General features: G+C 38.3%; 2 protein-coding genes across 4 annotated transcripts; one reads left to right on the top strand and one right to left on the bottom strand.

Annotated features, from left to right (window-relative positions):
* Positions 1-12,661: 12,661 nt before the first annotated feature.
* Positions 12,662-21,858, bottom strand: DYDC1 (DPY30 domain containing 1). 3 transcript variants are annotated; one of them, XM_015633445.2, is made up of 6 exons: positions 21,592-21,858; positions 18,357-18,509; positions 18,136-18,246; positions 16,786-16,863; positions 15,836-15,913; positions 12,662-14,824 (listed from the first exon to the last, which is right to left on the bottom strand). In XM_015633445.2, exons 2-6 carry the CDS (start codon positions 18,501-18,503, stop codon positions 14,777-14,779), a joined length of 462 nt encoding a protein of 153 aa, XP_015488931.1. In that variant the 5' UTR covers positions 18,504-18,509; positions 21,592-21,858; the 3' UTR covers positions 12,662-14,776. The 3 variants fall into 3 exon arrangements, with proteins under 3 accessions (XP_015488931.1, XP_015488932.1, XP_015488934.1); XM_015633446.3 differs by lacking the exon at positions 21,592-21,858 and adding an exon at positions 19,594-19,678; XM_015633448.2 differs by lacking the exon at positions 21,592-21,858 and adding an exon at positions 19,288-19,357.
* On the top strand, positions 20,992-24,073 carry EXOSC3 (exosome component 3). The gene is made up of 4 exons (XM_015633440.3): positions 20,992-21,361; positions 21,487-21,636; positions 22,219-22,370; positions 23,773-24,073. Exons 1-4 carry the CDS (start codon positions 21,095-21,097, stop codon positions 23,972-23,974), a joined length of 771 nt encoding a protein of 256 aa, XP_015488926.1. The 5' UTR covers positions 20,992-21,094; the 3' UTR covers positions 23,975-24,073.
* The last annotated feature ends 345 nt before the right edge of the window (positions 24,074-24,418 follow it).

The following is a 24,418-nucleotide window of genomic DNA, read 5'->3' as shown; positions in this document are numbered from 1 at the left end:
TGCTCCTATATATGGAAAAGTGTAAGTGCCCAGATAATCATGTGAGGAAAATGGAAGAGCCCATTTCTGGGCAGGGGAGTTAGTTAACTTTAGGATACTTCACTAATTAACTCAGTTCTTGGAAACACTCTGGAGCCAACCTGTGCAAGACTGGTTATCTTAGCAGCTCCACCGAGCATGAAGTAATGCAGGAGTGCCAGTGACAGCTCAGATCAGCTGCTTTTCTCTTTGGCTCTCCCCTGATTCTGGGATCTATGGTGTACTTCCAACTCTGTGTTGTGGTTTTGCAGGGATAGATACAAAATGTGTAAACACATTTTCCTTTCATAAGGAAAGACTAGAAGAAATTTGCTCTGCATCATATAACCATATTTTCCTTTTACTTTTTCATTTCTAGAAAACTGGAATTCCCTCATGAATTGTTTTTTTTTTCATTTTCATTCATTTTCTCAGGTTTGAGAGACAAAACATCTGATAAGATCTAGCACCACGGCTGCTTCACAGTCTGCTACACAGAGCTCACCCTTCAGCTTTTGCCTTTCTTTTCCCCTGTCCTTTCTTCTATTAATTCAGGTCCATTTTAATTATATATTTGTATCATATTCCTATATTATATCCCATAACCCTTATAAATACAGTAACTGCCACATCTCAGAACTCAGTGATCGGTTCTGATGCAGAGAATTTCTTCTAGTCAGATCACTCATGTCTGGAATATGCTGATGGTATGTCAGGAATGAAGGAAGAGGGCATTTAATGGGTATTTGTGTCTTTAAGTGAGTATATAAAAAACAAATAAACATACCTGTGGGACAGATCCACAAAATTCCCATCACTTCTGCACCATTATCAATAGGTGTAATTTTCCTTATTTACTTTCCAAAAACCATTATAGTATCAATTCCTGACCAAAGCACCAGTCTACAAAAAAAGGGAATTCTTTATCACTCCTCATTTAAAAAACTTAGTTTACTTCAAAACCTTACCCAATATTATTATTATTGTTGTTTTTGTTGTTTTTGTTGTTATTGTTATTGTTGTTATTGTTGTTGCTGTTATATCCTCAAGATGGTTCCTTGCATTCAAATTTCTGCACTGCTACATATTTATGTAAGAATTCATTAGATTTTTCACTTTCTGCCTACATTCCTAAAAACAATAACCAATGCCTGTGAATGTTCACCAGTAATCTGCTGCAGCATTGGCTCCTCTCTGATTATCATCATCGTGCAATCGTTCATTTCAAATGCCCTCTCTTGCTTTTCTATTGTACAGAATTCATCTCATGGAATGATGAGCACTGGTTGCACCTAAAAAATTCCACAAATTCACACATCAGACACACACTACAAGGCACAGCATTACAAGGTGCCACATTACGAGGCACAGTAAACTGTGGTCACCCCACTGACATGAAGACAGTATCCCAGCTTGAATAAATTACACATTAACACCACCCAGAAAAATACAATTTGTAAAAAAAAATATATATATAAGACCAAAGAGTAACTAACCATATTAAACCTAGTTAATATGTAACATTCAAAAATTATATTAACTTTTAAAGTAAAATAACACCAGTGATAAGCACTCATTCTTAAATGTAAATGTTTTCTTCTTCCTTATGGAGGCGCCAAAAGACACAATGGGAATGGATGAAACAAAAAATGCTTTTTGTATGTATTTTCTTTCTGATTCTACAAACAAATCATACAACAAAAGCAAACAAGACTGCTTTTCATCAGCCTGTGAGTTCCACTCTCCCTTGCTTCTGGTTTTGCTTTTTCTTGGTTTTCCATGCCACTTAAGAGAGAAATTGTATTTTGGGAATCAGCACTCATGGTTTTAAGGTAACACTTCAGGAGAATGCAGGCCTCTCACATAATCCTCTTATCACATATAAAAATAAAAAACCCACAAGCTCTCAAAATGCTGAAGAGCACAAGTATTGGACATACATGAGGAATGAGTTTGCAGGACCATTGTTTATTTTGCTTTCACAGTTCTTTTTGGACTTGCTTCTGTCTAGTTAAATACACTGGGCCTTGTGACCTTTGGAGTCATTTTTATTTCATTAAAAACCTCCCTAGTACTAGTACTCCAGAACTGTTGCCCAGCTGCATTTCACATTAACTTGTGTAAAACCTCCAATTTGAACTTCTTCCAGCTGTGATTTTACTATCAAGAGCAGTACATTTGCTTTACGACCATGAAGCACCTCAGCATGTTCTCTTCTGGGACATCTGTGACCAATGCTAAAGCATTGTAGGGTTATGTAATGTTTAATCTGGCTTCTCTTCCCAGACAATTTGACTTTTTAAATATTTGTAAAAAGGTAAGATAGTGCTTTACCATCATGGCTTTTTGGCATAGCACTTCTGTCTATGAAAAAAAAAAAAAAAAGGATGATACTTAGAGAATGAATGATATCAGCATTTTTCCTTATTCCATTTTATTGATAATGACTCATCACTTAGTGTAACAGGATTCCAAATTTTCTGTTAACTTTATTGCCATACTCACCTGGACTGAACCCTAATAAAGTTTCTCTGTAAATTTTTTTATAATTCATGTATTGTCCATTATTGTATTATCTTTTGACCATACTCTACAATCTTGAGCCAGAAGATACCTACTGATAAAATCTTCCGAATCAGTATGACTCCTGTGCTTTAAAATGAGGCTAAAGACAGAAAAAAACCTGATGTAAAAACAACACTGCCCCTCTGTACTTCTCTGTATTGTCCATAATGTCAATTGAAACCACAGTTTCAATTGGAAAAGCAATGCAAATCTTTCTACTGACTGTAAGAGTCTTCATGTTTGACACCATCTGATAGTTTTGCTGCTTTTGCTCACAACAGTTCTGCAAGACCACCCTTCTTCTAGTTCATATAACGAAAATCGACAAGAAGGCAGAGATTTACTGTGGCCTTGAGAAAGCCCTGGAAATCAGTGAACAAGACTTAACTGACAAAAACTTTTATAATTATTGCTATTGATGGTGTTGATTCTCTAGAAAGATGACTGATAAATTGTCTTGACCCTAGACCTCTCATTCTCATCACATAGTTTTACCTGCTCATTTTCTCCTTTCCTACATTTATTTGCCTTTCTCCCCCTCCCTCATTTTGTCTCACTTATATTCATTTAGTTAAAACACATTTCCTTTTCCTTTTTTTTTTCTTTTCTCCTTTTACTTGTGCATTTCCATCTCGCTTCTTGTCACTACTGCTATCCCATTCAGGTTATACACCACTGAAAATGGAGCTTACATGGCTGAATGATATCTGTAGAAGTGAGAAAACAAGTTTGAGCTAATAAATTACAGACAAAACACTAGGACAGCAGAAGGGGAAAGAAGAAAGCAGGTATCTCTAAGACTTAGGCCTCCTCACTTCAGCTGCAGAAGAATCAAGCTCTCCCCAGCAAGCAGTACAGGCTCCTTCACTCACAGTTTCACCACCATGGTAACTTTACTGTGACTTCTTTTGAGTGAGGATTCTATCAATAGAATCAGTTATGGGAAAACCATTTCTTAAGCTCTATTATCACATCTTTCAAATATTAAGGATAATGACTTGATATATAGAGATCACACACTTTTACTACATTAACTTAAAATTACAATTCCACTACATTAAAGAACCAACACATGCTTAAATATATATATACAGAAATACTTAATAGATACAAATAATATGTAGGAAGGTGTTTTCCTAAATGCTTCTGTTTTGTTCTCTCATCTTTATTTTCAGATATGATTTTACCAAGTTATCTGTTTAACAGGCTAATGGTTTATATTTCTTATTTTGCTATTTTATTCTCACCTCATACAAGGAATTTACTCCTAATTAATGCCTGTGAAATAATTTTTCAGGTGTTTACAAAAACTACTTTAATACTAATTTCACTTTTGCTATTTACTATTAGTAGTTTGTATGATACAAATAATGTGTTTTCAAGGAGTTACTGCAGTCCATCTTTTTTTTCCTATTGGAAATGAGCAATAAATTACGCAAGGCTCGTGGGAATATCCTTGAGGGCTTTTTGGTTGGTTGGTGAAAAGCCTTGACTGAGCCTGTACACTTTGGTTAGGGGGAAGTAGCTGTTTTGGTTTGTTTCTAGAGTTAACATGAAGATTTGCTAAGATGTCTTTATTTCCTTTGCATGAAGAATGACAAACCTGATCAAAGCAAGAGTTTGAACATGGGGAATTCAAAACTCACTACCCACCTGCTTCAACAACACTCTCACCTCTATCTAGTATTATCTGAAAATGAGAGTGGCTCAAGGCCTCTCAAATGTGCAGGTGTAGATTTCACTGGTCCATAAACATTCAGGGTAAAATAAATATTGCAGAACAGTAAAAAAAGGTTGTGACTGTAGAAGGAAAGAAGGTAGTGTGTGCCCTGCCCAAATCATCCAGCATTTATTCTTTCATCTCACCTTTCACCTTCTCCAGACTGGACTATTGGACCTCCTGCACATGACCATGAGCAACTTTTTCATTCTGGAGGGCTTTTATGACTTTTTGAGTAAATACAAATTCCAGTCAGAGCAATTTCTTGGTATGCATTCTGTGTAACTCATTCCACAGTAACTTCATCTTCAGAGAGATCCTCTGCTGCATCTCCCATCTGCTATCCCCACCATTTCCTAAGTAGTCTTTCCAGGTTCTTCCATTACTAATATCAGAGAAAATAATTAATTTTGCTTGTCTCCCCTGTGCTTGTCCTTTTTGCATCTGTTTGACTTCAAATTCTCTATTCCAATACCTCACTGAATCACAATGTTTGAAGCTGGACAATCTCTACTCTCCAACCTTCTGCTCAAAGCAGGACCACCTTGAACAGGTTGCTCATGGCCATATTGTAAAGTAATATGTGCCAAATCTTTATACATGAAGCATCAACTTTTAGCTTCTTATGACATAATTAAAGCTACCGTGGGACCAAATTAGACTTTCATTAAAATATATCTTGGTGTTATTTTCACTGGGAGCATTATTTCTTTAAAACGAAGCAGAAATGAATACAAAATAATTTTTTTATTTATTCACTAGTATTAGCAGTTCATGCCTCAACCCTGAAATAATGAAAAATTAAAAATTCCTTTTTTCTAATCAGTCTTCACAAATAAGCCTTGCTGTATCAGAAATGGTGCAAAAATAGATAGATTAGTTGAAGTTTAAAGTTTTCCACTGATTAGTTACTATTGCTTCATTTAAACAATATTAAACCATACTGGTATATAATTAGTTCTGCCTTTAGTCTTTGGCAGTTTTCCTGTTTAAGTTACGAGCTCTGTAGAGCAATGCACAAGTATTTGTTTGTGTTAGATACTTATGTGAAGTATTACAACAGAATCACAAATTCTTTTTACCCTTCACAAATGATGAGAGGGTAGAAGGGAAATAATAGAGCCCTGTTCCATAGTCACCTCACAAATTAAAATTTTCAGTTTGCAAAGGTAGCAGTGTACAACATAAAGATTTAGCATTTTACTCATAAGCCACCATAATAAATTTAGTAAATTGATTGTTATAATTATGCCTTAGATAGGTATGGAAAAGTCTTCAATTAGAAATGGTCTCCCTTTAACCTTACCAAAAAAAAATCTATATATTGTACTGGAAGCTTTTTTTCCAGCTGCTGTGGTCAGTTGTTTGGCTAGGGAAAGATTGTCATCTGACATGTAACAAAGTACAATTCTTAATTTCAATTGCATGGGGTGTGACCACACACCAGGTCCACAGGCAGCCACCATTCCTTTCTGTGGGAGTAGTCACAGGGCTCTTTGCTGTGAATGACAGGGCTGATCACCTGCCCAGACTAAACCCCACAGCAGCCATAGATCTGTATCTCAGCTTGGCTAGGGAACTTCAGCTGGCTTCCAGCAGCTTGGGCTCTGTACAATCTTCTGCTTTCCCATGTCTTGTGACATTATTAGTGTATATATGTAAACCATTAGGATTTCCTCAGTACCTTAGGAAAGAGACTGATGCATTTAAACAGCTATTACCCAAGAGGTTTTGCTGCAGTGTTTCATAGATGTTTAGAGTACAGGTGGTCTTTGGACTTTGAAACAAATATTGACTTTAGTACATGAAGTCAGGTTTCAGAAACCTATCTGCAAGAACAGTTGTGGAATTCATTAATTCTGGCTTTCTGACAAGGAACATTAGGTTAAATTCAGACACATCTGACTTTTTCAAGATATAATGCCAGAAGATACTTCTTCATCTGGTATAAAATTGTAGTTACTTCTCTGGACCAAAACCCTTTACAAGTCTTCCCTTTATGTATAGTATATATGAAACAATAACCAATATTTGCAGATGTACCTCTTCTATGCTTGCAATGAAAATATTTACATACTTAAACTGCTTGATACAGGCAAACATCTACTCAAACACTACTAATCTAGTAAATAATGCATAGCATAATTTTACATGCATTTTGCAAGACTGAAAATAACTACATGATGCTGTGAGCTCAAGAATTAGGCTTGTATGGCTATCAGGAGAAAAAGATACTGCACACATCCAACATCCATTTTATCCATGATTCCCATCCATGGTTATTCACAGCATCTTCAGAAATTCTCCCACTGTCACTGCTACAGAGCTCAAACGCTCTACTGGTGCTGTGAGGTCTGCAGGAAACTCTTAACTGAATCAACTGATTGGTGACATCTTCCAAAAATCCTCCAACCTGATCTTGTTACTACAGTTGATCCAGACTGGGAAGGTTGCCACTTAAGTAGCAATTTCACATACCTCACCTGGACAAATACATTAGCAAAGATTATTATCTTTCATCTCTGAAAGATTTCACTGCAGTTGGTCATTTAGCAGTTTCAGAGAGGCAGGTCTGAACTAAAACATGGCCAAAAATATTCATAGATCTCTGTCTAAACAGGGGATATTAAATAACGGATGAAGGGTATGTAGGATCAACTAACACAAGTATATAAACAGGACTACACAAAAATTCATACAGCAATCACAACACATCAATATTTTTTGATTCCTGTTAACAGGTTGAATATGGAATGGAAAAGGGATCTCACCAAAAGCTCCTTAGACTTATAGACATAATCACCTTCTCACAGTTTCATTATGGTACTCTTCCTCTTTTTTTTTCTTCCAAGTCCTTTACCCTGAAACAAATTTAAAAGCTCAAGACTTGCACTGTGTTACAATCTTGCTTTGACCCGTAGCAACAAGAATACTTTTAGCAATGAGAAATATCAGTACCTGGAATGTTACATCTTACCCGCTGTACTGAAACATGCAAAATTATTCAAATGACCAAAAAAAGCCCCCAAAAAACCTCCTGAATATGATCATTGTTTGCAATGTGAATTAAGACCATAAACTTCAAAATTTTATTCTTAAGGTTTGACTTTTTCATTCTTGCAATGGAGAGTATTTAAGTTATGCACAAATCTCAGTACTCCAGAAACTAAGCCAGCAACACTAAATCATCTCAAGGAAGAAGACAGTTTTGGACCTTTAAGTGGAAACTGAAGCTCTACTAGGCAGGGAAAGAGAAGAACAAACTTATTCTCTTTACCATTTTAACCCTACCCTACATAGGTATATAGGCTCCCCACAGTTAAAGCTCATAAACATGTGGAAGAGCTGCTCTTAGGGTATATCTCTAGCTTCTCCTCCAATATTATCTTACCCCTTGATTCTTCTTTTTTCCCCTCTTCCAGGTTTTCCTACTAATCGATTTAAGGAGCACCTAAATTTCCTACATTTATACCAATCACTGATTCAACTTCTCTGCAGAGGATTCTTTCCTGTTTCTTGACAGAAGGTTGACAACTTACAGGTTTCCTGCTACTGCTTCTTTTTTATGTCCACAAATCTGTGTTGCTTGTAATTAAACACCAGTTGCCTTTGGCCTCTCAACAGTTTGATAAGTCAGCCAGAAAACAGAGATCAGAGCAGACCTGCCACAATCAAAACCTATCAACTACTCCTATTGACTCTGAGAAGAAAAAATGTTTGACTCACACATATTAGAAGGTTTATCCAGTGAAGTGAAGCATCTCAATTCTCTGCTTTTGAAAACTGCTATTGAAATTGGCACCTAGCATAAGCCAGCTCCTCTCAGGTATCCTCTTTTCTGTGTTTTTAGAAATCCTGGCTAATGAGAAAACTAATGGCAACTTTATACTGCAGCTTATTGTTAAATTCTTCCCAGTTGCTAATAATGGGTTAGAATCCCAAGAGCAGCAGTCAGAGGTTTTGGGTAATCAGTTCTAGTTTGTTCCCTCTCCACCTCTGCAGTACCATAAAACATGTCACTGGGATTTGTAAGTCTTTATAGGCAAGGTCAGCAAGGTGGCTTCAATGTGTAATTATTTTTAAGACACATAAAGATATTCCCACGCAGTTGACACCAGTGTTTTACTAGGACTCGAGTGGGATTCCTGCCAGCAAATTCAGTAAGCACAGAACTGATCTCCTTAGAAACTAAAATATGAAATTCATTACCAGATTTTGAGTTCAAAAATATGTGAACCTATTGAAAGCTGTAGGTTTCATTTTTGTGGTGTTTATAACTATGAAATACTGTAAGCAATAAAAAATTATTTTACTTAAAACTAGGAATTCACTTATCCTACCAAACTGAGGGAAGTCAATGGACATTTCTCTCAAGGTTAGATGACCCTTTGATTTAAAGAAGTATGAAAAGGAATACTGTTGTATTGCTACCAGCTGCATGTGCTTACCACACACAAAAGTGGTGACTTTCTTGTAGTCACAGAATAATGAAAGAGTTGTAGCTGCTGGAGAGACTTTTGAAGAAACTGCACCAAAATAAAGAAGTCTGCCTTTGTCAAGAGACAGGTCAAATGTATAAAAATAGAAATATATAGGTCTGGCTGTATTTCCTGATTTTTTGTGCCATGCAAAGCTTGGAAAAATTAATAGACAGATACACACACTGTAGCTATGCTGAGTTTCTAAGTGATAGCTAAAAGAAAACAACCTAGAAAAGTCATATAAGGAGTGCAAGGGGAAAACATGCTACAGGTAACAGTGACCTACATGTGAGCAGTGGAAAAACCATTTATCCTAAAGATACTAAGAGGCAGGTGTCCATAAACACAAACTTTTGAGGTAAGAGAATACTTAGTGTTTCAGTATAGTGCTTTAGTATATCATCAGTGGTAGTTTTTGTAGGGTTCATAATTCTTAACAATGAATCTGACTCAATAGTTTTAAAATAAAAGCAAATACAATAACATTCAACCCAAGTTCAAGTGAGAAACAAAATACTGGTGCATTTTCGCTAGAGGCTCCTCTTAGACACATATGCCCACAGGAAAAAATGTTGAAGAACAGCTGTCTCCAAACTGCACCACAGCCCCAGCCCTAGAAATTTTCAGCTGTCAGGGCCTGAGGGTAACTTTTCAGTGCAGCCTGGCATACAATGAAACAAACAGATCCTGTTTCCAGGGTTACAATTATCAGCTAAATAAATAGAATTTTTGTAACTTATCTACTAAACACATCAGTGGCAAAACCGCAATTGCTTAAGATAATGAACCAAATACAGGTGTGTCAGTGTGCAGCCAGTCATTTCTGGAAGAAAGTATATCCAAGAGGTGGAGTAGAAATTAAGCAGAATGATTGGAGAAGCCTAACACGCTCCCAGGAATGTGACTTGAAACAGAGCAAAAGAGAGCTGCAGTGCCCCTCTGCTGAAATGGGAATGATTTATTATTTTATTATTTCCTGTCTCCAACCCTCCCCACAATTTAGCTATTTTATTTCTGTGGTATCTGCCTTGCATACAATTTGAGGCAATTAATTCTCTCCTGTTGCAATATTAAGTATGTTAAAAGTTTAATACCAAGAGATGGCTTCTCACAGGTAGAACTCCATGTTAGTTGAGAGCTCAATCCTCTTATGGCTTCAACCACAACTTTTGCAGCAACTTCAATAGACCAAGACTCTCAGTCTTGGAATGCATCTTCAGTGCGCCAAAAAAGGGTTTGCCTCAATTTTTTTTTAAATAAAACAACAACAATCAGCTATAATAGAGCTGAAAATATGACTCAGCTCATTAAGAAAAATAGACTAACGAAAATACTGATCAAGTTCAAACACACATCCTCCTCCTCCACCAGGAAAAGCCAATTCCTTTATCTGGCATCTAATAGATAACATCTAAATTATGGAGGAACCACTGAATAAAAGAATTTACTGAACCCAAACACCAGTTGATTCTTGCATCAAACTAAAGTCACATTTTTCATGAGTACTTTCCCAAGATTTTTGGAAGAAAAACCCAAAACTTTCATGATGTTGTCCTGGGGTGACCCCTAAACCAGGACAGATATCAACTTCTATTGAGATCCATGAATGACTACATAGAGAAAATGGCACAATTCCCAAGGGGAGTTCATTGAAAAATTCCTAAACCTTCTAAATGCCCTTAGAGAAGCTAGGATTATTCAGATAACTTTGGTATGATATGCCTAAATATCAATTTTTATTTCTAAATCAAATCCAAGCTTCATATCATCATTTAAAGTACATTGAAATTTTAAATTGTCATGGATGAAAGGAATGGGGGAAATTTGGAATTTTTAGTGAAGCATATATTTCTGTAGCAGTATAGAAATGTCAATACAACCTTTGAAATAGGTAACTCAAAAAAGATGAATCAACAAGAACCAAATGGCAACCTTCATTACATCACTTGACAGTATCAATGTGCATTTACTTTCAGGTGATAAAAAAAACATGCCCAGTATTAATAATAAAATTATTTGAAATTTTGGGCATTGATTTTGGATGACCTAGAGCTAAAGAAAAAATGGAAGCAATTTTCCAGTATCTTCAGACAGGCTCTAATGAATGTAATTTTTCATGATGTAGTATCTTCTAATACATTTAAAATAAAAAATAGCATAGATTACAAAAATTCTTATCTAAGTTAGACACTGATTTTGGTTAATGATGATGATTCCATGATGTACAAGTTAACAGGGAAGACCCACAGGATTGAAGTTGCATATTGAGAACTCTCAAATTCTGGGCATGAGTCTTGTGCTTAGCTTCCCAAAACTGCTACACTGACACAGCTCAAAAAAAGGGCACCTTCCTATACCCAGCCTTTCTTCCATTCCTATTAGCCCAATGCCTGTACAAATGCTTCTAACAGTGTAACTTCTTCCACTGTATGAACTATAACAAATACACAAGTATAAAACACAATGCCTGCATCAAGGTTTATAATGGCAGTGCCAGAAAACAAATAAAAGCAACAAAACTAAGCAAACAAACTCCCCCACAAAAAAAAACCTCAAACAAAAACCCCCCAAAAAACAGCACCTCCCAAACAAAACTGAAAAAGCAAACAAGTGTACTGGTAAGTTATTTTAAAAAGTACATCAGTCCTTATCAGCAAATAACAGGCTTAGACTCTTCTCTAGCTGTAGTCAATAGACAACACTGCTCTTTTTCTAACCTAAGTACAGGAAAGTCTTCAAAGAAGTAAAGCAATTAATAACTGGCTTCAAACATGAGTAAGCTGTATTAGCAAACTTCAGAGGAATTAAATGTAACATTTAATGCAGACTAATTCATCTGGCTCCCATTACAATTAGCAAATTACTGTATAAAACTTTTGCTTACAGAAAGATAAATTAGTTTCTTTTGACTATGAAGGAAAGCCATTCATCATAAAGGGGACTGTAAACTTAATAAAACTTATTTTATTAAAACTTCAAAAGGAAACCTTTAAAATGTGCATTTTGCAACACATATTTCTCCATGCAAGAGAAGGTTCTCACACTGCAGAACTGTTTTCACCTCTGTGAGCAGACTGATAGCTAATCTGAATAATTTTGTCCTATTCTGGGCTTCCTATCTGTTTTCATCCTTGTGTTTCAGTATTGCTGGAATGAGAACAGCTGTGAATGGGCATGTTACTACCAGCATGTTTTCTGGAGGATCCAAACATGGCCTGCTCACAGCCTAAACAAGACTGCTCTTACTATGAAAAAAAAAGGAAAAATGAAAATTTCATAAGTATTCTGTCAGTATTTAGCACCTTATTTTCAGTGACAATTTTCATCATTTGTCTATGAATTTATCTTCTTCATTCCATGAAAGTTTATTCAAAGGGAGTGTAAACTGCAGATGAAGTTACATTTTATAATTGCTTTTTTTTTTTCTTCCAACATACAATTTTACATTTTATGCAGAGGTTAAATTGTGTTAACACTTCTGAAATCACATCATGTGCAGCAACTAAAATAGCCATCTGTCCTCCTCCAGACTCTAGCTTGCTATACTCCAAAGAAGGTGAAAGTTCAGGAAGAGAAGGCAGAAATTATTTTAAGCTGTCTTAATTTCCTTCCAGGTTTAGACAGCCAAGGAGAACTCATCTTTGTTGTGAACTATGTTTTTGAGTAACCTACAGGCAGGTTTGCATCTCAAGAAAGCACTGAGACAAGAACTGTTTACCTCTTGTCCCATATCCAAGATAAGAATTTCTATAAAGCTGTAGAAGGGGAATAATGCACCAGGTCTGTGCACATCAGATCCTGAAAAATATGGGCATTTCTATGGATAACTTTTTAACAACAAATGTTTTCTGTACCTAACAATAAAGAAACAGGTAAATTGGAATCTGCCACTTTATTTTGACCTTTGTTCAGTAATTTTCTGATAAAAATTCCATCCAAAACTTCCTCCCTTGAAATAAATGAGGAATATAGACTGCAGCATCACAAAGAAAAAGTCATAGTTAAAAATAAGCTGAAACAAAATGACAAACAGAAGTTGTAGTTTTCATGGGCTATAATTGACAGAGTTCCCAGTGTGTTTATTTAGGATGCACTCTAGTGGACGCATGTATAACAAAATCAAACAAAGCTACAAACAGAATGAAATGATAAGAAAATGAAAGCAACACGTCATTAGAATTAATTTCTAGTATATTTAAAATAGTATCTTACATTTTGAAGGCTCTATGAAAGTTGAAATTTTCATGGTTAACATGACTGGACATTAAGTGTAAATGGACAAAGAGTTACCAGTTTTTGGAAGTGTTAATCTAAATATAAAGAATCATATACATATTGATTTAAAAGACAAACTCCATCTGTTTATCCATTTCCTCCTTTGAGATTGGCCCAAGAGGCTGCTGGGAATACAGTGTTAACAGGTGTAATTAGAACTGTGATGTCAAAGTGTGTCCTTAAATTATTCCATTTTAACTGTTACTAACAAACATAATCGTAAACTGTCAAAATCTGTCTACTAAAACATCAACCACAAAGGTGTATTCATGCTACAGGAAAGGTTCTGACGATCACAAAAACTGCAAACCAATCAGAATTATTGTAGATAACAAAGCCTGAATACTTAGACACAAAAGCAGTTCCATTTTTTCATGACTCCAAAAGTTACACAAACATTTCTAAGTACTTATACCTGGTAAGTGATATTTTCCTCTTTTGACTTTAAAGATGCTCATATAGATGTGGTTATTAGCATCCAATAAAATGAGCACAGGATTCTTTTAATAAAGGTACTTTATCTTTAAGGAAAAAATAATATATTACACAGCAAATCCCTTAGACTAAGCTATACTATTAAAAAATTGAAGTGAAATTATCAGAGAAATCTCTTTCATCCCAAGACTGAAGAATGCAGTGAATACATTAACCATGTACTGATTTTGTAATGAAAGGTTTTTTCAATATTGGCCATGACCATCTAACCTGTAGCAGAAGACAGAAATGTAAAGGCACATGTTATTGAAGAAGCACAGGATTTCTTAATGTTGATGCTTTTTCCATTTGTCATGAAGAGACACAGAACATTTTTAATAACCTATACCAAGATATCAGTGATTACAAACATCTGTTCTTGTAAAAATGCATTTTTAAGGATTATAGAACTTATTTTTATAGATAACCATGGATCAAGCTAAATATTCTAAATTTTTAGAAAATAAGTTTTGAGAAATTATAATGGTACTTAGTAGAGAAAATAGATTTGATTTCTTGGTTTACAAATTCAAGGAAAATGCAGAAAAGATTAAAAATGTTACTAATCAAAACTAATATGCAGACACAGCTTACCTTGTATGTACCACACAATACCCAAAATACTCTAATAATAACTATAATATTAAATATATTTATCTAATAATAAAGCCTAGAGCAAACATCTCATGTTACAAAGACCACCTCACTTCTAGGAGACAAGATCTTCTAGTATATACTGAGTCAGAGTGAAATCTACCTCTTTCAAATACATTTGGGAAATCTGATTGGATTTTTGCACCAAGTTTGATGTCCAGAATACTCTCTCCATCTTTTAATCTGTAGAGCATCCCCTTTTTCTATCAGAAACCATGCAAATTTTTGGAAAATCATTTTCAGTAAGATTTTATTCTTTTGATTCAAGTTACCATATTGTAGCATCTATTCCTCAAATCATATTGACATATTAGTTATATTTGTATTTATTACAGTTCGATATGCAATAAGTAGAAAATATATTTGCTGCAGTTTTCTTCCTGCAAGTCAGCCATGTTAGCTACAATGGTTTAAAAACAAAAAGAGTTAGTGTCAGAATTAAGAGACTTTATACAAACACCTTAGAAACAGACACTGGAAAAACAGGCATGTAAATCAGTTCTATTTATAAAATACATAAATCAAGATACTACACTTGAGGATCAGCAAGTAATGAGCAGAAAATATATTTACTGCTTTCAGGTCAGTTCTAACTTTCTTCTTCTTCTTCTGTTACTGTTGGGAGATCTGTTTGACTCTGAAAAACAACAAAAAAAAAATTCTATCACTTACCAGCATTCACTGAACTTTGTAAAAAGGAAAATGGGAAAAACTGCCCATGATAGACAAGTTGTTACTTATCAGTGTAAGCATGCATTCTTCCATTCAATAGAATGAATAAAATGAATGTTATCACCAGATTTCTACTATAAAATCCAGCAAATTTGGATGAAGCATTGTGATTCTGAGGGCAGAATCAATAGTATAAGCCTTTATGTCTTATTTTATCAATCTGTTCTTAATTTGTAGCAAATGTATCAACTGTAAAACCTGAAATAACATCCCCAAAGGCCAATGTAATCTAATGCCTTTAGGCATGAAAACTTGGCACATGTAGGAAGCAGCAGGTACTACTGACGACTCATTTTCACTTCTGGTTTTCAATTTTCTTAATAAGAACTCATAAAATAGGCCCAAAGCCTCAAGAATATTTTTAAATATGTAATTATCAGAAAGTTATAAAAAATTGGGCTATAAGAGATATTGCATACACGTCTGATTTACCTCAGTGGAAAAAACACCTGTGAGAAGCTGACCCTAAGAACAGTCACAAGCATTTTCAAAAATCTATTGAGAGAACACTTCTAAAACAGGCTGCAATTAATGCAACCTTAAGAATAAAACATATTAATAGAACAACATAAATTCTGAGGTAGAATTTCACAACTAATACCAGAAATGATTTAGTACTCGTTGTACATAACTGTTCACACAGCACAGAAAGGCAGTCTCCTCCTTAAATATATCCATGCTTTAGTCAGTAACACATTTGAATACAAAAGGGTGTTTTAAATCTTGAGGATTTAGTGAGCTAATACCAGAGAGTCTTCTAGAATGGCTGAACTCCTTTACCAGAACGCAGCTATGGGCAGTTTGGAGGTTGTGGCCAAAATACCATCCCTTAAACAGTTTCAACCTCTTGATAGGTCAGCAGAGAAAAGCAAATCTGTAACAATCAATCATTAATAATCTCTTTCTAAATACTGACCAGTTCACTTGCATCTGGCTCCTCAGAAGTAGGTGTTCCAGGTCTATCTGTAATTTCAGATACTGTGATTTCATCTTCCTGTGGCAATGAAAACCAGTTTTCAGTTAAAATGTCCCATGTCATGAAATCACATTTCAGGTGTGTTAAAATGACATTATGTATTAATATAAAGAGAATACTTTAGATAAGTGCTATACATATTTAGTAGTATGGGAATACGGTCTTTGTATGCTTAGCCCTACTTTTTATATTTTTTTTTTAATTAACAGCAATTTAATTATTTCCATATTCATTGTTTCTGTCACTTTCATACTCTCATCTTCCTACAATTACATTCTGTCAGTATTATAAGAGAGTTTTCTAAAAACTTAAGTATTTATAAAATACTCTGTGGAGTATTTGAAAGCTTTAGGGAGATAAACATGCCAGTTATCCATGTATGTTTCTAAGGAAGCAGCATTTAAGGACCATAAACACAAATATCTGTATATGCACTCTTCTGTTAGTATAAATTCCCATACACCACTAAGATATATGAATCCAGAGGCACTGTAAACCCAAAGCACAGTTCTTTTTCCAGGTACAGTAAATGGATTTTGTGCTAACACCCTGTAAAACATTACTGTCTTGATACTTAAATTAGACATGCTTATTTTATAAAACTTTCTAATAAATACCATCAAGGAATGTGGAAGAACCAGCTAAGCTGACCTTATGCTGGATTTTTGCAATAAATTTATGTTTTTTTCTGACCAAAATTCAAGTATAAAACCCAGACTGCAAAAGCCAAGCATAAGACATTTCCCCCTATCTACACTCCTGTTTCTTTAATTATGTGTTAATTCAACACCCATGGGCTTCTGCTTTGTGTTTTGTAATTGATGCCTGCATCTGGAAAAAGTGGCTGATAAATGGCATTTTCAAACCACCAACTAAGCATTGGCTTAAACCTCTTGATCCTCCTGCTCCAACTGCTTTTCAGCTTCAATCTGTGCTTCCAGCTCTGCACGTTCTTTCTCCAACTGAGCCTGCAATCAGTTTAAGAATGGTCAAATTAGAAAGAAAAAAAGCCCACATTTATATTTTTCAGCACTTTGTTTATGATGAATTTATTATTGAAATAATAAATAACAAGTAAGCATAAAACATAGCTGCTATGTTAATAACAAAGTCCTTTCAGTATCATCTAGTTTCACATTTTCAAAACTTTGAGACTCTTATGGATAAAAAGGCTTCACTACCAAGAGGAAGAATAAACAGTTAACTGAAGTTAGTGTACACCCTTCAGATCCTGTCTTATTACACATGCTCTTTATCAGTCTGTATCAGTTGTCTCCTACCCTTTGGATTAAGCTCTTTGATACTTTGTGTAGTACCTAGCACAGATGGATGAATCAATATAGAATCAAAACTGCAGAAAAATTTGGCAAGCAGTGTCATTAATGTTAATTATGTCTATCAGCAACCTTTTCTATTTACAACAGGAAACATCTAACAGGAAGTGTTTATTAATTGTGAACATAAGTCCTATTACATCAAAACTTCAGAAACTGCATAATCTAAGTATTTACATTTACAGCTCTAGAAAATACTGTTTGCTCTTGCATTTTGTGAGCAGTTACAAGTGTGGTCATAGTTTTCTGTTCCTTTTTGGTACATAAAAGCAAAACTTACCTCACTATTTGACTACAGCCAAAAAAGAGATTAAAAAAATACACATCTAATGTGAGTATTGTTCAACATCTTTCCCACAGCTTACATGATTTATTTAATTCTCAGTGAATTATCTCTGCACACAATCCCTATTTTCATTTACTATTTTACATCCCTCATGAAACCCTTAAGCACATTATGTTTTGTTTGCAAATTATTAAACTCCAAATGAAATAAAATGAATGCATCTTACACTAGAGCTGGGCGTAATATGATCAGCATAAATTTAAAATTAAGCTTTTGATTTTAACATCGTGAAAGTCATCCATACAAAAAAATCCAGTTAGGTCACATCAATATCACCACAGCAACACTGAGTTCACATGACTCTTTTATAAAGAATGGCTAGAAACATAGATACTGTATTTATTTCTCATATTATAAGCTCAAACAGTATTTTCAGTTACTTCTCACCTAAGTCCTAAATTGGCTGCTTTTTACCTTAACAGTCATCATTTTTTAATAATATTTTACCACATAGGATATAAGTTTTCCTATCCATGTGCTGATTAATAATTTCAGTTACTCAGAAAAGTAAGATAAAAGTGAGCATTGCCTAGAATTATCTATTATTAAGTATTCATAACCTGACGTTGTTCTTCAAGTTTCCGCTGCTCTTCCTCCTGGATTCTCAACCTTTCAAGTTCTGCTAGAGCTGCCTCCCGTTCTTGTTCCAGCTCAGCTCTCTCCAGCACTCTCTATTTCAGAGGTAATAGAGAATCAATTGAACATAAAAATGAAAGACATATTTATTTAATATGTCATCAACTATATTGCAGCAATCTTTTTATGCCTAAGTTGGATCCACCTTTTTTTCTTCATCTAAGTTTCTTCTGTAATTGTAAATCCAGTGTGCAAGATACTCGATGGGATCTGCCGGCCGATGCTCTACAACCTCTGCCAGCCCCTTCTTCAAACAACTTCCCAGGCATTGCTTCAGATACTGAGACTCCATCCAAATCTACAGGCAATAAGCAGACAGATATTGGACATCAATATCTGAATTAAGTTAGGGGGTTTAAAAATTCTTGCTTCAGGCACCAAACACTGACTATGACATTACTTTTACTAAGCTTGCAATTTATACAGGTTATTTTAATAGTGGTTTAGTTCTTAAAAGCTCCAGTGACAGGTCAGTTATATCAATCACTGCAGAAAAAAAAATGCTCGAACCCCATCTTACAGTTTAGATACGTATAATTCATAAACTACTTGGAAACATGCTGCTAATTCTAGGTCTGCATGATAACAAAAACAAACAAATTGCAAACCACAACAGGACATAGAAAACTTCTATACAGATACTCGGAGAACTGGGGAGTAGTTCTAAAGACGATTAAAGGGTAATTTTAGTTTGAACTGTCAAAGCAATTTTTAAGATATGTCTGCAAGGCGAGGGCCTGAAGCACTCATTCTACAGTTACAAAAGGCACAGATCTCCGTGCACACACTTTATTAGCCCAGTTTAAGTAAACACGAGCCCTCCTTTGCTGTCAAGGGGGCTGAATCCGTGTGGGGCAGCCGTGGCCCGGCGGGGCAGAGCGCCCGGGCACTTGGCACAGCATCGGATCCTGTCCCATCCTCCACCTTCACGGCGGCCCCGGGTGACCTTAATGGTGCCCACCCCCTTAACCCGGAGCCGCCACCGCGCCCTCTTGCCCGGGCTCCACATGAGCACAGGCTGGGCCTCTCCCCTTCCCCTTCGCTCCGGGCGGGGCGGGTCTGCTCCTTATCCCTACGCCTGGTGTTGGGAATCCGGGCAGGATCTGCTCCTTATCCCTACGCCTGGTGTTGGGAATCCGGGCAGGATCTGCTCCTTATCCCTACGCCTGGTGTTGGGAATCCGGGCAGGATCTGCTCCTTATCCCTACGCCTGGTGTTGGGAATCCGGGCAGGATCTGCTCCTTATCCCTACGCCTGGTGTTGGGGATCCGGGCAGGGCCTGGCCGCTCAGCCCGTCTCGCCCCGCGCCAGTCACTGGCAGTCGGTGCTGTCGCTGCCCTGCCTCTGGCGCCGCGGGGCTGCGCTGTAGCCGCTCGCCTTCCCTCGGAGAGCAGCCCCGCTCCGGCTCCTTGCCGGCAGCAGCTCCAGAGCCCCGGGACGCAGCCCTCGGCACGGCCCGCTCCCAGCCCGGCCCCGGCCCCGAAGGCGCGGGGTTGCTCCGCAACAGCGCCGCGAGCGCAGCGGGCCCCAGCGCCGCCCGCGGGAGCTGATGGACGGGTAAAGGGCCTCTCGGAAAGGTCACCGATGGCACAGAACCGGGAGGAGGGGCCGAGACCTCAGAGGGTGTTGTGGCCCTTGAGAGAGACCTCGACAGGCTGGAGGGATGGGCAGAAGAAGAACCCGAAATTCAACAACGGCAGGTGCAGGGCTCTGCACCTGGGGAGGAATAACCCCGAGCACCTGGAGAAGCTGGGGACTCAGCTGCTGGAGAGCAGCTCTGTGGAGAGGAACCTGGGGTCCTGGTGGACAAGAGCTCCATGAGCCAGCAGTGCCCTTGTGGCCAAGAAGGCCAGTGGTATCCTGAGGTGCATTGGGAAGAGCATTGCCAGCAGGTCAAGGGAGGTGATCCTGCCCCTCTGCTCAGCCCTGGTGAGGCTCTGCCTGGAGCGCTGTGTCCAGTTTTGCGCTCCCCAGTGAGAGAGAGAGATGGAGACATGGAGTGGGTCCAGCAGAGAGCTATGAAGATGATTAAGGGACTGGAGCATCTCTCGTACAAGGAAAAGCTGAGAGGGCTGAGCCTGTTCAGCCTGGAGAAGAGATGATTGATAGGGAGCCTCATTAATATGCATAAATATCTAGAGGGGAGGTGCTAAGCTCTGCTCCGAGGTACCCACCACTAGGACATCAGGCAGTGGTCAGAAACCGATGCATAGGAAGTTCCATCTGAACAGGAGGCAGAACTTTATTTTGTGCAGATGACCACACACGCTGGGACAGATTGCCCAGAGAGGTTGTGGAATCTCTCTGTCTGGAGGTACTGAAAACTGTCTGGACGCAGTTGTGTGTATGTGCTTTAGAACGACTCTGCTTAAGCGGGGGGGACGGAGCAGATGACCCACTGTGATCCTTTCCACCTGTTTTAATGCCATCTCTTCTGTGAGCAGATTCCCTTCACAACTGACGTGATCTTTTCTGCTCCCCGCCACACTCATCGGCTGACGTTCACCTCAAATTTGACCAGCTGTTTGTTTTACTGTCGACTTCTAATCGGGTATTAAAAAGCCCTGAAAACAACTGCAGCTGGAAGAATTAACTCCGTGTGTTTATTAATTCCGACGCATAGGTGCACCGACATTATCTTGGCCGCTCCTTGGCAGAAATGGAAGGCGGGCGGTTTCCCTGAAGGAAAGGCAGCTGGCGGAGGTGCCGAGAGCGGTGTGGATTCGGCTCCGGCAGCTCTGGGATCGAACGGGTTGGGCACGGCTGTTGCGGCCGGGGGGTGTCGCTGGCGGCCCGCGAACGCTCCGCGCAGGCCGCAGAGCGCAGCCGCCCGCAGAGCGCAGCCGCCCGGCCTGGTTTGAGGGGCCCTGCGCCGGCGCGGCCATGGCGGCGGAGCGCGGCACGGCGGCCGAGGCCCTCGTGGGGCAGGTGGTGCTGCCCGGGGACCTGCTGCTGCTCCCCGCGCACTACGACGAGGACGCGGAGGGCGAGCGGCTGCGACTGAGCGCGGGCGCGGCGCCGCAGGGGCGGCTGCTGTGCGGGCCGGGGCTGCGGCGCAGCGGGGCCGGGCTGCTGGTGACCAAGTGCGGGTTGCTGCGGCACCGGCCCGCGGGCGGCGGCGCCTACTGGGTGGACTCGCAGCAGAAGCGGGTAGGGGCGCGGTGGGACCCGGGTGTCCGTGTCCGTGTGTGTGTGTGTGTGTGTGTGTGTGTGTGTGTGTTAGCCCCGGTCTCGCCCGTGCTCCCCTGACCCTCTGTCCCCCTCCCCCGCTGCAGTACGTGCCGGTGAAGGGCGACCACGTCATAGGGATCGTGACGGTCAAAGCGGGGGACGTGTTCAGACTGGACGTGGGCGGCAGCGAGCCGGCGTCCCTGTCCTACCTGGCCTTCGAAGGCGCCACGAAGAGGAACAGGCCGAACGTGCAGGTGGGTGCCCTGGGGAGCTGGCGGTAGCGCTCCAGCCGCGTCGTTTGGTGGCGCTTCTGTTGCGTTGCAGTAGCTTTTCCTAGGGGAAGTGTTTACATAAGCCCACGTTACCGGAGGTGTGCGGGTCTAGTTGTAATGGTTTCGCCTTGGTCCTTTTCGGAGGGTTTTGCACGATTAGGCCGCGGCCTTTCTGGGGTTTCTTGGGAGGACAAACTAGCGTGGTGTGCCCTCTCTCAGGTAGCTGGGTGCTTCACTCTCATGTTTTCATTTGCTCATAGTGCTGACAGGAGCAGTGCAGTTCACGAGTAAGGTGCATCCGAAAGCACATTCCGATGTTAAAGTTTTAAAAGATGTGATGCTGGTAGAAAATGTTAGTTGTGTGAGTTTTTTAACAGCACTATTATGAATTGTAGTGTTGCACATGCATGCCACAGTTTCTGCTCTTGGCTGAAATGCCTTTACCAGAATGGAAAAGGAGCTGTAAAGAAAGACAAAATAGACCAGTGTGGTATTTGTTTTTGATGTCCTGGCTAAATGATTAGAAGAAGTTATACTTTTGTTCTTTGATGCTGTTTTGTTTAGGTGGGAGATCTTATTTACGGTCAGTTTGTTGTAGCAAATAAAGACATGGAACCAGAGATGGTCTGTATAGACAGCAGTGGAAAATCAAGTGGAATGGGAATAATTGGACAAGACGGCTTCCTCTTTAAAGTCTCCTTAGGTCTAATAAGAAAGTAAGTACTAAAAAACATCAGTGGTTGCTCTCATGTGTAAGATTGCCACAAGTGTTTCTTCTGAGCAGTGTGGACAGTTTGGTAAATCAGACTGTATAATTCTTGTAGTGCATTTAAACCAGTTTTACTGAATAGAATATGGATTGATCTAGAAGGAAAGTTTATTTTTCCTCTTAAGAGGCTTAGAAGGTCTTTTGTATAGTGTTGCATGACTTGTTTAAAAGAAGTGATGTGGTTGCCAAGGCAGTATAGGAAATAGAAGTAGTGACCTGGGGAAGTCAAACATTCAGGACAGTGTTTCAGGTGTATGTATGTAGTACCTTGGAGTTTAAAATTTGTCAATGCTTATTGCCCTTGTTCTGTTTAATGGGGTAGTGAAGGGTGTATGTTTTGCTGACAGCTGATTAAAGGGATCTTTACTTTCTGATCTCCAAAGAAAAATAAATAGCATTGAAATAAGGATACAGATGAAAATAAATGTAGGATTTTAGTTTAAAACTGACACATTAATCCAGGAACTGTCTTCTAAGATTTTAAATGCATTATGAACTTGAGACTTGCTTATGCTGATGTAAATGTAAGACTTTTTTTGTGACTGTCAAAGAATACCAGATTAGATGGATAAACAGCAGTCAAACTTTGTTGTTGCTTTTTGGGTGTTTTGTTTGTTGTTCTTTGGATAAGCAATCTGGCAGTGCAGAGCAGCTTTTCCCTACCTGTAATTGTCTGATTTATATGTCCTGTCAGAAGTCAGTGTGAGTTGATACAAAAACTTTTTGCAGCCATTCTGTTTTCCAAATTTTGTGTGTATGAAAGTTAAAGAGTAACAGCATATTACAAGTAGACTGCTAAATCCTGATATGCTTTTAGTTTTTGTGAATACTTGTTCAAGCTTGATTTAATCCTAGACATATTACAGTATTTAGTATGCTGTCATCTTATAAAAATGAAGTAGTCTGTTTATTGCTGTTAATATTGTTTCCTGAAGTAGAAGGGAAGTCCTGTTTTGAAAGACACCTCTGGGGCATCAAATTTATAAATAGCACTTAAAAATTACATTTTGTTGAACAATGTACTTTTAGAATTTATTAGATCACAGAATTGTTGTAAAAGTATCAACTCACTTAAAACTTGCTAGGGATTGCTTCTGAATCTAGTGAGAAAAAAACCTAAATTTACAATGGTTTTATTTTTTTAGGCGCATTTATTTTATATGATAGAAACCTTGAAAATCTGATACTGTATTGCTATTTTGGATGTATATACAGCTTAATCATCTTCCAGTGTTTCTTAAATAGCTCCTATAACAGGAGTACTGCTGGAGTTACTGGTCAATAATAATGTGGTGTCTGTAAGTGTGAGCACTTCTTCCTCTGACTTTTTTTTTTGGTCTTGTTCACAGGCTCTTGGCTCCCAATTGTGAAATAATTCAAGAGTTGTCACAGTTGTACCCATTTGAGCTGGTGGTGGGAATGAATGGAAGAATATGGGTAAAAGCAAAAACAGTTCAACAGACTTTAATTATAGTAAATATTTTGGAAGCCTGTGAATATATGACTGCAGAACAGAGAAAACAAGCGCTTGCCAAACTGTCAGGGAACTGATAAGAGAAAACCTTGGGGATTTGTTTGTGATTACTGTAGGGTGTTTTGGTTATTTTTGTATTCAGATTTATATTAAAAGCCTTTTTTTTAAGTAATGTACTAGACTTTGGTTGTTCTTCTTTCCCTTCTTTATCCATTCAACTTGTGTTAAGGAATTTGTTTCAACTTATCTTTATAGTTATGAAGCCCTGTTTATGTTCATGAATTTTCTGACTAATGGGAAGATGGTCTCTACAAGCTTTCATTAGCTCTGAATTCTGAAGCCTAACAGCTTAGGTCTTCTTTTTTAGGTGTTCATTTTTTGAACTGCATGTATTTGTTTTAATAGTTATTAAAATTTTAAGCAATCCATGTTTACTTGGGGTAGCAAAAAGTATCCCATGAGTCATTAATTTTGGTTGGGTGCTCTATTTATACAGTGACATGAAGTAATGATGAATATGT

This window comes from Parus major, chromosome 6 (assembly GCF_001522545.3).
Source record: "Parus major isolate Abel chromosome 6, Parus_major1.1, whole genome shotgun sequence".
NCBI classification, from domain to species: domain Eukaryota; kingdom Metazoa; phylum Chordata; class Aves; order Passeriformes; family Paridae; genus Parus; species Parus major.
Note: the sequence above shows the minus strand (reverse complement) of the source record. Positions and strands in the feature narration are given on the sequence as shown.

Bases quoted from the DNA above. Each gene is read 5' to 3' on its own strand.
- DYDC1 (XM_015633445.2), bottom strand. From the start codon at position 18,503: ATGGAGTCTCAGTATCTGAAGCAATGCCTGGGAAGTTGTTTGAAGAAG. The intron at 16,864-18,135 runs GTTATGAATACT...AACTGATTGCAG, and splicing joins AACTTGAAGAACAACGTCAG to GCTCAGTTGGAGAAAGAACG. The intron at 15,914-16,785 runs GTTTAAGCCAAT...TCATTGCCACAG, and splicing joins TGGAGCAGGAGGATCAAGAG to GAAGATGAAATCACAGTATC.
- EXOSC3 (XM_015633440.3), top strand. From the start codon at position 21,095: ATGGCGGCGGAGCGCGGCACGGCGGCCGAGGCCCTCGTGGGGCAGGTG. The intron at 21,362-21,486 runs GTAGGGGCGCGG...CCCCCGCTGCAG, and splicing joins TGGACTCGCAGCAGAAGCGG to TACGTGCCGGTGAAGGGCGA. The intron at 21,637-22,218 runs GTGGGTGCCCTG...TGTTTTGTTTAG, and splicing joins GGAACAGGCCGAACGTGCAG to GTGGGAGATCTTATTTACGG.